This window comes from Podarcis pityusensis (genome assembly GCF_964106645.2).
Source record: "Podarcis pityusensis genome assembly, chromosome: 12".
In the NCBI taxonomy this organism is placed as follows: Eukaryota; Metazoa; Chordata; class Lepidosauria; order Squamata; family Lacertidae; genus Podarcis; species Podarcis pityusensis.
Genome location: NC_138037.1, coordinates 47731934 through 47749461, shown reverse-complemented (window position 1 = coordinate 47749461; position 17528 = coordinate 47731934). Strand labels below are relative to the sequence as shown.

Here is a 17528-nt window from a genome sequence, read left to right as displayed (position 1 = left end):
TTAGTATGACCAGGGGGTGTTAAGACACATGTTAACAATGGACAGTTCCTTATTTTAAACCAGAGATGGGGGACCTGTGACCTCACCCCCAATGTTGTTGGGATTCTAATTCTCATAAACACTAGAATGATCAACCATCAAGGGGTGGTAGGAGTGTGCCCCAGAAACATGTCGGGGGCCACAGGTTCCCCCATCCTGGCTTTAAACATACACTTAAAAACAGTAGATCATACCAGAGGGATAACAAACAGTGTGAACATAAGTTTATTTCATTCAGGGAGTTTACAAAAAAAATATGATAATTGATCTTAAGTAATTTCCATGCAAAACCCAAAAACCTTGTTAATACAATTAGAGCTGCACAGTTAATCACATAAAACCAGAAAGGGGATGCATAAAGATTGAAAACTCAACCATGCCTTCTTGCAAAGTCCATTGTTACATGATCCATACATTTAAATAATGTTTTGTAAAGAAGCCTTCTATAGTAGTAGCAAAATACTGTAATGAAAAAGTTGAATAAGGTGACAGAATCAGCCATCAGATGTTGGCCGATTAGTTATATGTTGTGCACTGCTATAGCACCTTCCATCAGGAAAACTCAAAAGCATTTTACAATGAAGTCAGCCTCACAACACCCCTGTGAGGTAGGGAAGCATTATCTTTACAGCCTAGAAAACAGAGGCACAAGAAGACTTCCATCCACTCCTATGCCATACTTGCAGCAGACTATGCTTTCATCCTTGCAATGGTTTGGGATTCTTTTCATTGATATTCATGGACTTGCCTTTGGCAAGTATGTTAACATTTTAAATCGAAGCGAGTGGTCAATATACCAGCAATGTTTATGGTAATTCATATTCTAATAGAAATGTCAAACTTTTTTTAGTTATTAAAGTTACTTTATATATATTTAGAAGTAACTAATCTTTCATTTTAGTAACCCCCATTTACCTAATGGCAGCTTGAAGGCTCTGGAGGTTCATATTTGCAGAGATAATACATCATCCTAAAGTATTTCTTCCTATTGTTACTTTCCTCTGAGAACTATTCTACAGATTTGGCAGAATAGAAATGACAGAATTCTAAAGTTCATATTACAGGTAGGGTGCACTTTTCCAATATTCTCCTCTATATGAAGCTTCATATAGGGCCTGGCAACACCCTATATATTTTTGTTTTCTACTTATGGGGCGTTTGTGGAGGATCATGAAAAATACAAGCCACCCACCCCTGCACATAGAGCTGGTATGATTTATTCTTCAGAACTTTCTGAATCCTCTATGAGCAATTCAAGTATTTTTATGCAGTTCCTTTTTAGTATCTGTGTTGTTTCAGACACATTAAATAAAAATGCAGTTTTGTAGCTGCATCAGTGCTTTGGGACAAGATTACATCAAGGATGAAGTGAATCAATTCCTGGGCACTTTTATGTAGGTATTATGTAAAATAAGGATATTGCTTTCCAGGATAGAATTCTTTTAAATTTTGTACCTTTTAGCCTTACTCCCCAGGAAAGTTTAATTTAATGCTTACTATCAACTTTTCTTTACGTGGGCTCTTTTGAGCTAGTAAAACTATACAAAGAAGCCTACTCAATATGGCATATATTTTTGCACTTGGATTTTTGCCTACCTTGCTTTAAGAACAGCTTTATGAAAACTATCAGTTCTGACTCTATAGTTATCTAGGCCTAGGCACAGTTTATCCAAAATAATGCAGATTTTGTTTCACTCTTCTAACATTACTTGCAGCAGTCCACACTTTCAGCTATAACATGGATTATCAGGGATACAGCAGTCTAAGGCCTCATCACTAAACTTTTCCACATACAGGTCCCACTGAAGTCAAGTATTAAGAGTATATAGAAGACACTGTCTATGCAGACGTGGCTTTAACAGTACAGCCTGACAGGTGGTGGTGGGAAGCTCAGGAATGACCCTGTTCACCTGATGCTAACATACTGCATCTCATATCTGAATGGGAGCCTATGCATGTAGAACCCAATACCTCCAAGTCCTTGGAGTAAAAATTGTGCTGTTTGGGCCTATGCAGTTTGGGCAATATGCACATAGTCTCCTATTCAAATGAGACTCCAAATATACAGGTATCAAGCAGATGCACCAGCAGTGCAAGGGCACTCATGACCCCCTAAAGTTTGTGAGCGCTGCTGTTAGAGCCACATCTGCATAAAGCTTGCATTGCAACCACACCATTATAGCATTTGTACAGAAGCCTCTGAAAGTGATGCAAAGGCTCTCAGGCACTCCTAATGCTTCCATGGAATGAACACCCACTCCATAGGATCTCTTTACCATGCATCACAGATGCATTAAAAATGATCCAACCATGTTTGGAATAAAAAGCTCTACCATCAACACATATTTCTTGTTATGCTATCAAAAGTCCAGATTAAAACCCTATATTATTTAAGCCTGGCTTATTTGACCCTCACATTCCTTTCTTTGCATGAAGTTGGCTTTCAAGTGCTTTACTGAATAGGTTACAACTATTATGCCTGCTTTGAATAAGATGATGTCATGAACATTATAAAGTGTCAATAATGCAGTAAGACAACTAAATATTTTTATGACCAGCTACAAATATGGTGCATGTTCTGCCAAAAGTCAGTCTTACGTCCATTCACACAATAGCTACTGGAACACAAATAGAAAATGGATTGCACAAGACCAGGTTTCATTTCAGGGATAGAAATGTTCCTATTGTGCTCACTTCGGGAGCACATATACTAGAAATGTTCCTGTTGGGGCGTTTCTGAAATTTAGTGCGTGGCTGCTAGAAACAATAAGCAGGGCCAGATTCTTCATGCTAATAATTAAAACTTCCCCATGAAAGTTTACCAATAACGAACTGGCAACAGATGTCAAGAAAGAACCATTACTCACTTCCAATCTCGATATGCCTAAATTAATCTTCCTTTCCTTTTAGCCTATGGATCATAAACTGTAAAGCAGTTCTATAACAGGATGTATCCCATCATGTAGGTAAAATAGGCATACATAAGGATCCAGCAACTTCACACAGCATTAAAGGTTAGTCACAGACTGCCTCTATGCATATCAGCCTACCAAGGAAGTAGGACTACACTTTGTCCTAAAAGTGATTCAGCAGTATGAAAAGAACTATATGTCATGTTTCTTTGAGCTGCATCTTGGGTTTTGGAAAATATTTGTGACTTAGAGAGACAATTCAGGGGCCTAGTGCTTCAATGGCCTGATTTACACGTCATGTTAAACCCTAGTTAAAACTGGTTTATTGTGAATATGCTTTCTATCTGCTGCTGCCAGGAACCAAGCCAGGCCCTTGACTTTTCAAGATGCTTGAACCAATGATTGGGGTTAGTTTCCCCAGAAATGCACTCTAAGCAGTAAGTTAAGATACTTTGTTACTGCTCATTGTTTGCAGAGAAACGGGTAAGAACCCTTGGTGGTGACATCACAACAAACCAGACTGTGGCTTTCCCAGCAGCAGGAGTGGAGCTTTTCATAATTTTTTAGCATTGTGCACCAGTGTGCTGTACACTCACATTAAACCAGGGTTTGTTTTTAACAGTAGCTGAATGTGAGATGTGTACTGGGCCAATGGAATCAAGTTCTTCTATGTGAAATATTTCTCTTTGAGGCTTCAGACTCTAAGGAATGGGCAGCCAACATGGTACCTCAAGATGCTGCTCCAGCTCCCATCAGTCCCAGCCAGCATGTCCAATGGCTACCCCAGATCTAGGACTTCAGAAGGCTGTCCAACTGGAATTAGTGATTGTAATCAGCGGCCCTGATTACAAACCTCAGCACTTCTAGTTCCTCACCATAGCAAGCAATCAGCTTACTTGCTACTTCCCATTAGTTTGTGGCTTTTGTTAATAGTATATGGGTGAGGTAGACAGTAACCAGACAAAGCTAAACGAAGATCACTCCTCATTAGCAACAGCTGCTTTGAAGTCCCAATTCTGTGCACATCTACTCAGAAGTAAGCCACGCTGAGTTCAATGGAACTTACTCCCATGTCATGTATAAAAAATTGCAGCCTCGAGTTTCAACTTCATGATCATTTATCAGCTTTGCCGTGCTCAGTTTAAATGACATAGCATCATAACTAAATGTACAGATTCATTAGACTCCAGAAGCCATGTACATTGCCATGTATTATATTTATTAATGTTACAATGTTATCTTGCTTTGTCGACCATGCCCAAGAACTCAAGTGAAGATACAAAGGACAGCTTCATCCTACCCTAACATACAGTATATTAAAACTTGATTCATGTGTAGTAACAACCTTCATAAAATGCCAAAGTTGCAATTTTAAGTTTTTGCTATGTCATTAAGTGACATACATATACACATAATCTTTAGCTTTAATACCCTGCCAATGTTTTGTTGGCGAAGAAACACACTTTGAGGAAGATACACAACTCAATGGTGTCAGTTGTAGATTTACTTCAGTGATATGGACATCTAGTGGCCTAGCTTTACAAAAGGCAACTATTTAGTAGCGTTTTCTTTCAATTATGCCAAGCAATTCTTTGATCACAAAGCCAATGCAATTCTAGGCAGAGGGGGAAAGTTCGTTACCCAGAATATTAATCATTTCACATCATAGCCAGTCGTCAATTGCAAAGTCACCCCATGTTTATAACTAAAGCTGTTTCCTATGAATGTATTTTACCTACCCATCTCACAAAGCTGTATGCTCTGAGGATGTCTGAATTCCTGCTCAAGAGTCAAGAAAGCAACAGGACTCTTGAAAAGACACAGTAGCAGCAGCAGCCACATCAAGATTTAGTTGAGAAGAAAAATTATGGAGGATTACCTTCTGTACCCCAGGTATCTCTTTGGGAGTTGGTTTGAATTCTATTCACGATCAGTGTCATACTGTACAGTAAAGCACAAATCTTAGCATATAAGTGTTATTGTACTAGTATCTCTCCAAATGTCACAAAGCTGGTCAGAAGACTGATCTCTGACTGAAGTTTTCACTTAATCTTTGGGCAACAGACAAAAAACTGTCATAAGTGCAACACATTTCCAGAATATTTCCATGTTTCAACCAGTAAGAAACCACAACAAATGACATTTTTCACTAGACATATAATTACTTCCATCCTGCAAATACAATAGTGTGTGCGACCAACAGCTGATACTTGCCATAATACATTGTTAAGGTTAAGTATACGGCTTGAATTTTTCAAAAATGAGCTCCACAGACTAGGGGCGCATAGACATTTGTTGGCCATTGAATGCAAATCTACAGAAATCCTAGTCACTTGAAAATAAAGAAAAAATAATGTATGGATAGTCTGCATAATCCATACTGCTACTTGACTATGCTGCAATTTCTCAAGCCAAAAAAAGGCATTTTTTTAAAAAATAAAAGAGTTTACATAGATGAAACCAGTTAATATACGCAGACTAGTGTCCCTACCTAAGTTTTCTATCTGGATGGATATTTATTTTCTGGAAACCTAAATTGAAACATAACCCAAACAAACAGCTCAACACTACACTGCATATTTTTGAAAGTGGTATATGCTAGAGGTTCCTAGTAAGTTATGGCTACATATGAAAGGATGGAATAATAAATGGGGGCACAGGACAAATTGCTCATTTAAGGTCACTTAAATTTGTCATTTAGAATAAATCAGAACCCAGATGGCTGACTTCTGCAGGATTTCTGAGAGGAATCCAGTAGAGCTGGTTTCGAGTTTCAGATGGCCACTAAAGAGTTGTAACCTTTTCCAGAAGTTGTGATCCACATGGTGTCCACAATGAGTGCAGCAAGTCTGAGGTAGTCAACCCTTACGAAGGCTCAGTATCTGAACATAAAAAAATTTGAAATAACCACTGGCTGCCGATAGCTTTTGCAGAGTAATCAAAACACTGGGGACTCTTGTTCGACCAGTTACATTAATTTCCCTCATATCCAAAAGAAGTGTCAGATGTACCAAATTAAGCATACTTCCATAGAGCAAATCACTTACGTCAAAGAGGTCTGCACTTGTTGCAGTAGATCCAGCAGATATAAGACGGCATGTTCATAATAGGTGGTTTAGTTACCTTAGACTGGAAAGGTATCAAATAACCATTCCTTAATTGTAATGTGTGTACAGCTTTACTGATCCCCAAGCACAGCATATTGGTTGTCTAGCTGAAGTTTAGTTGCCTGGGATTTTGAAACCTCATCCCTACCTCTAGTTTTGTGTTTTACTACTTCAAAGCTCTTCTCCATTTCTTTATCCCTAAGGGAAAATAAATGTAATCAGTAACTGTCTTACACACACTTGCCCCTTAGTAATATTATTTCAATGACACTAGTTTTGGTTGCAAAGTTCCATGGCTAGGGCCACTGACAGAATGGATATATGGCCCAGAACCCAGGGGGCTATTGTAGGCAGAGTCAAGAGCTTCTGCATGTTAAGTGGGATATTTCTTTGAACACAAAGCCTCAATGGCATTAACACAAACTGCTTTCAAAACACCACCAGCAGATTATCTTCTGTTCAAAAAAACAAGTTCAAAGCTATGCTGAAGAGTGTGTTAGTGGTAGAGTTTGCTGAACTGTGGCCATGCTACTTCACACTCCCAGAGGTTTGAACACTGCAATACCATAACAATTGTAAATATTTTAAAGTAACTGTTCCAAAGCATTGGCCTATATCCAAAAAACCCGTAGAACTAGTTCTGCATGCCCAAGAGAGGTTTAAGGAAAGCCTCTTTCGAAATGGGGTGCTCAGGTGTCAAAAACAGTTTGTGATATGGCATTGGGTGTATGTGTGTGTCTGACAGTCAAAGAAAAGCATTCCACCAAGCACGCCCAAGGCCTTGGGAGCCCTTAAAGTAGCTCTCAGGATCACAGTCACAATCACAATCTCAGGGTTAGTGAGAGATTGTGCTGAATGTCCTGCAAATGCCATCTTTGTTAACATACTTTGTTCCACAGGCAGACAAAATTGCAACAGGGTTTAAGCTGTTGTTTAGCCGAGCAAGTCAACTCTGAGGCATAAAATTATTTCTTCTGCTGAGATAAGAAAAGCACTGAAGTCCTGCAAATGGCACACTGAATTTAAGATTCACACAGGACTGTGATTTGTTATGTGGAATTGGCACACATCATGCCTTTCAACATTCTACCATCCAACCCCTTGGAACACTTTCCTGTAAAACAAATTAAAAGCCTCTTGATCAAACTTATGCAAGCAGTGCTCCTAGAATAACATATCTGCAATTAAAATCCACTTGCTTCTTCTGGTGCAAATAACACCACAAACTTGTTTATGGTCTCAGTGGACAGGTTTATGAAGCTTTGAACCAATGATTAGGGGGGAAAGAGATTTTAAAGCAGATGTGCAGAGTCCTATTACTATACTTACTTTCTAGTATCTACATGCTTGGCAGTGGCCTGCAACGATGGGAATTGTGTATCACTATAAATCTCTGGGGGTCCTTGTGGCACTTTCCTTGTTCTAGTTTCTCTTGCTCCGGGTGGCCTATATACTCCACTGGACTGGACTGGCTCTGGGGCTTCTGCAAATAAGACAGAAAGAGCATTAGAAATAGTCATGTGTAATTAGATTAATATGAAGGACTCTGCTGTTTTTTAACCATCTTGGCATACTTCGATTATTATATGAACCTGTTACAATATTCCAGTTTAATATATTCAGTCTGGATTTAAAAAATCATCTGGTGTAGCGGAGTGCTGCTAGCAGGCAACCTATTATCAAAACTAATCTTAAAAACAAAGAATCCCAACTGCTTTTTTCAGGAATAATGATAAATCATGGTTTGTTGTTACATCAATGTTGTCTCTACTTCAAGAGATGGGCAGAACCTGAAACTTCTATTTCCAGTTCAGAACAAACTATTGTCTCCCTGCTTTTGCCAAATATGGAAACTGTTACCTTACAGAAATTAGTTCACAAACTGGGATATCAGACACAGTGAGAAATGTGGTTTATTCCAAACTACAAATGGAAACTTCAAATTTCCTCTTTTTTGAGTGAAAAAAGGAAGGCAAGGGGGAAGTATGCGAATCCACCTAAATGTTGTGTGGCGCTGTGTGTGGCAAGACACTTCCAAGACACTTCCTAGTCTTTCTTTTTTTAATTAGCCACATCAAGAAAATATTTATTAGTATACATCAGCATTCGAAAACAGCTCGGCGCCAGTTGTGACTGGCAACCGGCCTTTTTCAACTGGAGATGCCACACTGTCAAGCAAATCACCTGGTCTGCAGGGAAGCGTGGCAGCAAAAAAGAAAATGCCCAAACCCCAGGTCCCAAGACCTACAGGGCACCTAGCTTTCCTATCCCAGTTTCTAACACTGGACATAAGGGCATCTTGTCTATGCATGAGAAAAACATATTTGCACATCCTTTTTAAGCAGAGGCAAATACAACTATGTATACTACCAGGGTAACCAACAGTAATCTTATGTACTGCTTTCATTATCTCCCTGTAATACTATGATTTTCCTCTCAAATGAAGAAAATGTTTAACAAATAGTAACTGTTAGGAATTCTGGCACCTAGGGAGCTTGAATTTTTTTTTTTTTAGCTCTTGGTATTAATACTGTACAGCAGGAACAACACCCTACACCTATTGAGCGATGGCTATACCGCATCACACACACTTACTACTTACCCTTGCATTAGTAAACAATGCTTTAATTTTAACAAACCAGATTACTTTCCCTCTCCTTAGTTCTGTCAGCTTGTTTCACTTTTTCCATAGAAGACCAACCTTATTAATTTGTATGAATCATGCTACATAACACTGAGATGTTTGTATCCTGCAATTAAATTTTGAGAAGCAATGGGAAGCTCAAATAACAGAAAGGCCAATACAAGCCATTTCAATCAATATACCTTTAAAATAAAGAGCGAAAAAACCAACAACTCACCAATAATTTCAGCAACAGGTGTCTGTGTAGGAGCAGATCTATTCCAAGGACCTGACAACTTATCCATACCCCCACCTGGTTCTTCACTGTTATCCCTTGGCTCTTCCCTCTTTTCACCATCTTCATCATCTTTTTCACTGAAATAAAAACGAAGGTGAAATACATGTTCATCATTTTCGTAAATCAAGAATGTATGACACCATGCACATTTTGCATATTATGACATTAAGTACAGTTCTCCACCCTGCGTGAATATACAAAAGTATCAACAGAGTCTGGCAATTTAAAAAATGGGCCTGTAGTTAGGAAAGGAGGGACAAAGATTTAGAACTACACAACTCAAGGGATAGCAAAGGCAAATAATTCCAATATAATTCTGCCCATATCTGTTTTAAGAAACATGCTTAAACAGCATATTACCCAGCAAAAGGAAGTACAGTAGACAACCACAGTTTAGTTCTTTAGGTTTGACAATTACTGAGAAGTGACAGAACACCCATAAACATGTTTAAAGTATTCAAGTGCTTTCTAAGCCATACAAAGCAGCAGAACTTCAAGGAAACATTTTATAAAAGTGGCTAAAATGCACAGATAGATTGTGCTGATCGCTTCAAGCCATTCTGTGGCAAGTCTAGGGATATGACTTTGTTAGTGCCTTTTCTTCAGCTATTAAGCTGTTGTATGTTAGGCTGAAATAACTCATGAGGCTGCAAGTAATATCTCTATCAGTGAGGCACATCCAGAAAGTTGATGAGTACAATTATATTTTACCAAGTGTGTCTTTTTAAGACAGTAATACCTAATTTGCATGGAATGAACTCTGAGACCACTGTAGTCAATTACTTCTTCTTGCTCAAATTCCTTCCACTCATCCTCCTCCTGTAAGAGAGACAAACATTATGTAGACTCATTATCTGCTCTTAACAGAAGGCAACCAGCACAATAAGCTCTAAAATTATTGTGTAATATAAAAAACAAAAAGATATTAAATTGTACAATAGTAAAAAACCCCTCACAGAATGCAAATATTTCTATTTCTTTGCAATGAAGTAAACACTGCCTACTTTAGGAGCACATAATACATTTCAAGTTTCCAGAGAATTTCACATACATTTCTTATTTCTAATTAATATACATGATTACCTCAATTCTAACATATTAGCTTAAGCTAGTAAAGAAGAGTGCATATAACTTGTGTTTCTGCCTAAGCATTTTGTTTTTATTATCCAACCTGGCCCTATTGGAATAGACTTTAATAACACTTTGCACTTATTTCCTAATATATTCAAGCCTCTTCATGGCAGGCATGATTACAGTGTACGATGTGTGCAAGTGTGGGTTCATACACTAGTGAAGTTTCCCCATGATGCAGTGGAATCCTTGAGTCTACAGGAAATAGTTTGGATCCAAAGACCCCACAGTTCAGCTTGAGCAAGAGGTGGTGGGAAAATAGGCTCTTCTTGGCTCTCTGGAGTTAGCTTTTTGAGGACTAGAGATAGTGGAGAGAAAATTGGCAACAACACCCTCTCATGCAAGTGGAAGGGCTTTCCACTTTGGATCCATGCCACTGTCTTCCTTTAAATTTCTGCCATCTATTAAGCAGAGGATTAAATTTCAGCTGGAAAGTTATTATCTACGGCCAACAGATCTTACCCAAGAAAAAAATACTGATCTGAAAAGTATTTGCTAACAGGAAATCTACACTCTTATCTTCCAAAAAAATGAGACACAGATGGACAGCATTCTAGACTGGTAACTTGTAGTCCATCAAAGCAACACTCTTTCAGTAGATGGGTCCACCTTTTATTACCTATACAATGGTACCTCGGGTTAAGTAATTAATTCGTTCTGGATTTCCGTTCTTAACCTGAAACTGTTCTTAACCTGAAGCACCACTTTAGCTAATGAGGCCTCCTGCGGCCGCTGCGCCGCCGGAGCACGATTTCTGTTCTCATCCTGAAGCAAACTTCTTAACCCGAGGTAATATTTCTGGGTTAGCTGAGTCTGTAACCTGAAGCGTATGTAACCCGAGGCACCACTGTATACTCATACCAATTATTCTTATAGTGCTCATGCTTATGTAGCCAAAGCAGCACCATCAAAGCACATTGGCAGATCAGAGTGACTTTGATGTATGGGTATGTACCAAAAAATCTATAGGGAAAAACAGGTGGACCCCAAAGAAGCACCCTGAGTTGCACAGAACATTGTGCGAGAAGGGAAAGAACCTAACAGCAGCTCCCCATTAGAAAATATTGCAACTTTTTGGGGGTGGGGGTTTAGCCTAGAGAAAAGGCACATGAGGTGACATGGTGTAAATCTGAAAAACTCTGCATGGCATGGACAATTTTTCCCTCTCTGAAAACTCGTGGACATCCAGTGAAGCTGAATTAGGGACAGATAAAGTATTCCTTCATGCAGTGTATAGTATAAACTAACTTGTTCCCACAGGAGGCAGTGATGGCCACCAACTTAGATAGCTTAAATAAGGATTGGACCAATTAAAAGAGAATAAGGCTAGCAATGGCTACTAGCTGTGATTGCTCTGCCTCCTTTGTTGGAGGCAAGAATGCTTCTGAACGCTAGTTGCTGGAAGCCACAGGAGGCGAGAAAGTGCTCTTGTGCTTGCATCCTGCTTGCTGGTTTCCTATAGGAACCCGGTTGGCCAGTTTGAGAACAGTATGCTGGACTAGATGGGTCTTTGTCCTGATTTAGCAGGCTCTTCTAAAGAGGTGGAATAGAATAGAGTGGCTTGAACAGGAGACAACACACACACACACACATTAAAGGACAGAAAGAAGCATCTGATTGCTTGGACAGGCCTCCTGGTTCACACGGAAAATCTATTTTTCAGTGTCCCCAGGGACAGAAGACAACTGCTCAGTATTGGGGGAGAAGGGATTGAAAAGGAAAAAAAAAAAAATCCATACCACAGCATTTTGTTGCAGCCCCACCTATGGCTCCCTAATGTGGATTTCTCACCAAACTTATTCCCTCATCTTAAAAAATCATTGCAATGTTGTCCAAACATTTGATCTAGAATCACTGCATTAGGTTAAGAACAGCCTGCTGAGTCAGGCCAATGGGCTGTCTAGTCCAGCATCCTATTCTCACAGTGGCCACCCAACCACAAGAAGATGAGCCTCAATGTGACAACGGCCAAACGTAGAATATTAGAGATATATTTAAAAAAAACACCTCTGCCTTGTCCTTGAGGAGCTTTATGAAAACTGCAGTGTCTCAAATATTGAAAGCTACTGACCAGATAAAACAAGGAAGCAGCATTGTGTGCAAAAACCTCATGTGCCAGTGAGAGCTGTTTAATCCATGTTACACAGCTCCAATGCAACCGAATGAAGTACTTCGGGAACCATTTTTGGAAGGCAATGAAAAGCCCCGGAAGAAGTTGCACTACCATGTTATTTTTACGGCTGAAGGTAAGCACTCAGTGGCACGACTGGACGAATACACAGGAAAAAAATCCCTGCCTGCCAGCATGAAGGCAGCAGCTCAAGGGAGAGAGCCACGGCCTCAGTTACTACGGACATGCCTCAAATGAACAGAGGCTGCTGGGAACAAAGCAGTTTATGCAAACTCCGGCGCCGTTACAAAAGAGCTAGAACATGCCGGGGGTTGCGTAGGTGGGGGCGCAAGACGACTATTTCAAGCCCAGTGATTTTGGTTCCCCATCGGGCATCTACTTATCGCTAAATACGAGAGTCCTAAACTCTGACCTCGTTCCCACCCCCCACCCCATCCGCCGGGAGGGTTAAGGAGCGACCGATGGGTGCGACTTCCACGCGCCCCACGCCAAGGCCACGGCGGCCGGGCTGACCCCGCAGAGGCGCCCTCTGCTGACAGGAAGTCACCAACGCCCACAGGAAGCAGATAATTCCCTACTTCTCTCTCACCGCCATCCCCCCCCCCCCCACGCCGCCCCATGACTGGTCATGCTGGAACCCACCCGGCTCAGACCCGCACCCGCCTGCTCACCTTAATCCCCCCCTTCGTCGCGGCGGCGTTGGCATTGGAGGCCGTCCCGGAGCCGCCCTCGCCCTGCCGGCTCCCCCCGCCCCCACCCCCGCCAGAAGCGTTGGCAGGGGCGTTGTGCGAGGCAGCCGAGGAGGCGGCCGTTGCCGAGGCGGCCCCCCGGCTGCTCTTCTCTTTCCGCTTCTTCTTGTCCCGCTTGGCGAAAAAGTCGTCCAAGCTCCTTTCCTCAGTCTCGGCCATGGCGGCGGCAGAAGCGGCGGCTCCTCCTCGCGCTCCGGTTCAAACCGGTTGCGGCTGACGGGACGTGTCTTCCTCGCGCCTGACGGCGGTTGGGCGCCTACCAAGCCGACGCGCTGCGCCGGGGGCGGGGGAGTGAGCGAGGGAAGGCGAGCGGGCGAGCGACCCCCTCACAGGTGCCCACCAACAGCAGCCCTCACGTGCGCCTCAATGGGGGTGGCAGTCGCTCGCCCCTTCCGCGGGAGGCGAGTGGTACAGTCCTTAAACCGCCGGCTGCCCGCGCGCCGGACGCCTCTCTCCCTCCTCAGCTCACGCGGCGGCGGCGGCTTCCGCTCTCCACGTTGGTGGCCGCCGCTTGACACAGCCAAAGGAAAAGTGGGGGCGAGGGAAGATAGGAGGGGGAGGCGGAGCCAAGCGGCAGGAGCTTTTTCTAACGTGGCACCTTATTGGGCATGGCGGCGCAGAGGCGGGAGGCCGCGCGCGCCTCCTTCCGCCGGGGCCAACCCGCCCAAAGGGAACAAACGGCCCGGGAGCCAATGAGAGGCAAAGGAGGCCTGGGTGACGAGCTTTGGGTGCGGCAGGAGCGTCAGCAGCCCCGTCTGTGATTGGCCCGGCGGCCCGGAATGTGGGAGGAGAGAGAAGGCGGAGGGAGTGCGCTTGCGCGAAGTCGACGCCTTTTGGGCGCTCCGGGAGTGACGAGGCAGTACAGCGCGGGCAGATGTTCGTTACGGGCCAGGCTTTGATCTCTGTTGTTTCTGCGCTCCCTCAGCTTAGAGATAGCGGGCCTTGGTTCTGCGCGCGCTTTTTTTGCTCGCCGTCCTTCTGAGGGGGGGGGGCGCGTTGAGTCCTCGAGATTCTGAGTCCTCCCTTCTGACGGGATTCGGCAGCTGCGCACGACAGGCAGAAACGCAACCGGTGCAGCTGCGCCCCTTGCCTCTTGTGAGGGAGGAAAACCGTACCTGCGGGGTTGGCTTATTTAGGGTATTTATATCCTGCTCCTCAGCCAAAAAGACTCCCGCAGCGACTTATGAGAAATTAAAGCAATACGCTCCCTTACAATCTTAAAATGAAAAAGGAATACAACGCCCAAGAGGACAGGGGAAAATAAATCTCAAAAGTTTAAGCACCAGTTTCTAGAGACAGTTGTTCCTATGCCGACCAGCTGGCATAGTTAACAGGCAGAAGGTGCCAGGCGGAGCTGGGCCTCCAGCAAAATGAATGCAATGAACCAACTTCCTCTCTTGCCCTGAGACAGGGTGATGGAATGCCTCCACCCAGGTGACAGTTGAGGCTGAGGAGGCCTGATGGAATGAGTTGCCATAAGATTGGAGAATTGTAGAGTTGGAAGGGGTCCCAAGGCCCATCTGGTCCAACCCCACTGAAGGTTTTTTTAATAGAGGTTGAATGGCCATTAGTCATGGATGCGTTGCAGGGAGTTGGAGCAGATTACATTAGATATTTGAAGATGGCTATCATATCTCCTCTCAGTCTCCGCTTTACCAGGCTGAATGTACCCAACTTCCTCAACCATTCCTCATAAGGCTTGATTTCCAGACCCTTGATCATCTTGGTCACCCTCTGCACACACTCTAGATCCTTAAATTATGGCGCCAAGAACAGGGCACAGTACTCCAGGTGTTGTCTGACCAAGGTACTATGACTTCACACCATACATTGTTGATGTAGCCTACAATAGCAGCTATTTTTACTACTGCATCACACTGTTGACTCACATTAAACTTGTGGTCTACTTAGACTCCTAGATCCTTTTCCTAAGTACTTCTGGCAAGCCAGACACTATTGTGTGAAGGACTCAATAGCCGCAAAAAACATGTTGGTTAATTAAATGTAGACTTGTTTAGTCTCAGTTCCAATTTAATAATAATAATAATAATAATAATAATAATAATAAATTTTATTTATATCCCGCCCTCCCCAGCCGAAGTCGGGCTCAGGGCAGCTAACAACAATAAAACAGTACAAAAGTACAGCACAAAGAACACTCTAAAATCATTCATTATAAAATTAATTAATTCAAGCCACTGGCAACCATTGGGCCAGAGCTCCGCGAAGATTGCCGAGGGAGGGAGTCAGGCTATGCCCTGGCCAAAGGCCTGGTGGAACAGCTCTGTCTTGCAGGTCCTGCGGAAAGATGTCAAGTCCCGCAGGGCCCTGGTCTCTTGTGACAGAGTGTTCCACCAGATCGGAGCCACGGCCGAAAAAGCCCTGGCTCTAGTTGAGGCCAGCCTAACTTCTCTGTGGCCTGGGACCTTCAAGATGTTTTTATTTGAAGACTGTAAGTTTCTCTGTGGGGCATACCAGGAGAGGCGGTCCCGTAGGTACGAGGGTCCTAGGCCGTATAGGGCTTTAAAGGTTAAAACCAGCACCTTAAACCTGATCCTGTACTCCACCAGGAGCCAGGACACATTTAAGTGTGTTCTTGAAGTGTTTCCTGAAGTATAGATTTTTATCTAGGTAATGGAAAAGCCCTGGACAAACAGTGAACCCATTATCAGTCCCAGCACCTAAGTTGAGTAAAGCTCCTGTGAGCAGGTGTGTAATATGCTATCTAAAGTGGCAGGTGAGGGCCAACCATGAATAAATTTACTTGCAATTAACACAGTGATCTTCTGATATTTGCAAGTAAATTTACCGTTAATCCTTGTACTTTTTGTTCTATTATGTAAGCAACACAAGGACAAAGCAGGCCACAAAAGGCAAGTCATAATGAAACAAAAAGCAACAAGCTTAGCTGCAAAAAATAGATTTACACAAAATGGATTCACCTGTGTGGCTTCTGCTAGGTAATGTGCATATGATTGTAGTCTAAATAGGCAAATTTAGTAAGCTGCTGTCCTGATACCAGGGCTTTTTCCCCCCCAGCCGAGCTCAGCAACTCAGTTCCAGCACCTCTCAAGTGTGCACCATTGCCATTATAAGAGAACGAAGGACGAGTTCATGGTGAGTTATGGCACCTCTTTTTCTAGAAAAATAGCACTGCCTGATACTATTGGTCAGTTAGCAAAATTCTACACCGCTGTTCCCTTAGGATTCAGAGAATGCCTCTGCCCAACTTGTTCAGTAACAAGTGTGGCTTTAGCAATTAAAACTAATCCATAAGATAAGGTTGTAAGATACAATAAGTAGCACTAGCAGGGACTTTGATAGGCTGCAATTTCTTTAAGCATTTTTCTAACTGATGTTTTTTCTCAAATCAACTTTTTGAAATCTCTTAAGTCATGTTTGATTGGGTTGTGTGTTTTTTTTAGCCTTTTCTGCACCAACTTTATGTGCAACAGATTGTGATTTCTTTTATAGTATGGACATGGCTCCTATTTGCTAGTTTGTTTAGAAATGCATTTGAAGACAGTGCTTTTTGTGGAGACCTTACTGCTTAAAAGCAACAAGGAAAGCTAATAAGGTTCATGAGAAAGACATTCTTTAATTGGGCCCATAAACTCATGCCTTTTGTGAAATTACTTTGGGGCATTATAGTCAAAGCAGGTCTGCAGAGTAGTCTGGAGGAATGTATATACCTGTGTTAAGGCCACAACATTGAACTCAGCAGGTCTTACTGCTGACTAGACATGTAGGATTGTGCTGTGTAGGGTAAGTCTGCATTCTCCATCTTCCAAGCCTTAAAACTGACTAAATACTGTACAGCCTTGTGGTGTCAATATCAAGAAAACCTTTCTCCCACTTTTTGGGTGTGCTGCTTAGCATCCAGCCCGAAGTAGAGTTCTGAAGAACTAGAAAGCTTGCTTATAATTTTGGGACAATTTGGTTGGTCCTAGTTAAGGTATTTTCCAACTGTGGATTTTGAAATCTTTAGGATCACAACTTTCCATGCTTTTCAGTGTCTAGTTTTCCTAGTGACCCTGGGGTGTTAGGCTAAAGCGAGGGCTAAGGGCTCTTCAGAGAATTCCAGGAAAATTATAGTATGGTTTAAACAATTTTCATCCAGTATCCTGCCCTCCCTCCTTTGGCCATATAAAGATATCTTCACAATTATATAGCTTGCTTCTACTATTTATGCTCTTCTTTTTGTGAAAACACTTGCATACTTTCAGTAAAGTGAAAGACCAACTGCCAGGATATTGGCGTCAAAGCATTTATTGTTTGGGTATAGAACTGTTGCTTTTTCTACACATTGGTTTACCTGGCCTGAATTTAGATAAACTAAAGGAACAAATCCCACACATCCGCAGAGTGGACCTATTGTATGCACCTTCCTCAGAGATCCAAATTAAGCCTTTTTCTTCTATGGGAAAAATAATTTAAAATTAAGGCATCGTTGTAAACTGTGGTGTGGTTGTGAATGTCTGCGCAGGATCTTTGTACACCATGATGAGAGATGGACAGATGGGAAGCAGCTGAGAAGT

The 17528-nt window shown here is 42.4% G+C and overlaps 1 protein-coding gene and 1 long non-coding RNA gene across 7 annotated transcripts in view; one reads left to right on the top strand and one right to left on the bottom strand.

Annotated features, from left to right (window-relative positions):
- Positions 1–241: 241 nt before the first annotated feature.
- Positions 242–13498, bottom strand: CDV3 (CDV3 homolog). Of its 2 annotated transcripts, none has more exons than XM_080976029.1 (5): positions 12913–13498; positions 9719–9798; positions 8920–9056; positions 7388–7541; positions 242–6256 (listed from the first exon to the last, which is right to left on the bottom strand). In XM_080976029.1, exons 1-5 carry the CDS (start codon positions 13147–13149, stop codon positions 6130–6132), a joined length of 735 nt encoding a protein of 244 aa, XP_080832155.1. In that variant the 5' UTR covers positions 13150–13498; the 3' UTR covers positions 242–6129. The 2 variants fall into 2 exon arrangements, with proteins under 2 accessions (XP_080832155.1, XP_080832156.1); XM_080976030.1 differs by having other exon boundaries at positions 242–5833; positions 12913–13495.
- Positions 13499–13733: 235 nt separating this feature from the next.
- LOC308460043 overlaps positions 13734–17528 on the top strand; it is a 38229-nt gene continuing 34434 nt past the window's right edge. Inside the window, exons 1-2 of one of the 5 annotated variants that reach the window (XR_013978404.1) lie at positions 13734–14424; positions 16030–16107. This is a non-coding gene — a long non-coding RNA (uncharacterized lncRNA). Of the gene's footprint in view, positions 14798–16029; positions 16108–17528 lie in introns of all 5 variants that reach the window. The other 4 variants (XR_013978405.1, XR_013978406.1, XR_013978408.1 and 1 more) reach the window with 4 other exon arrangements.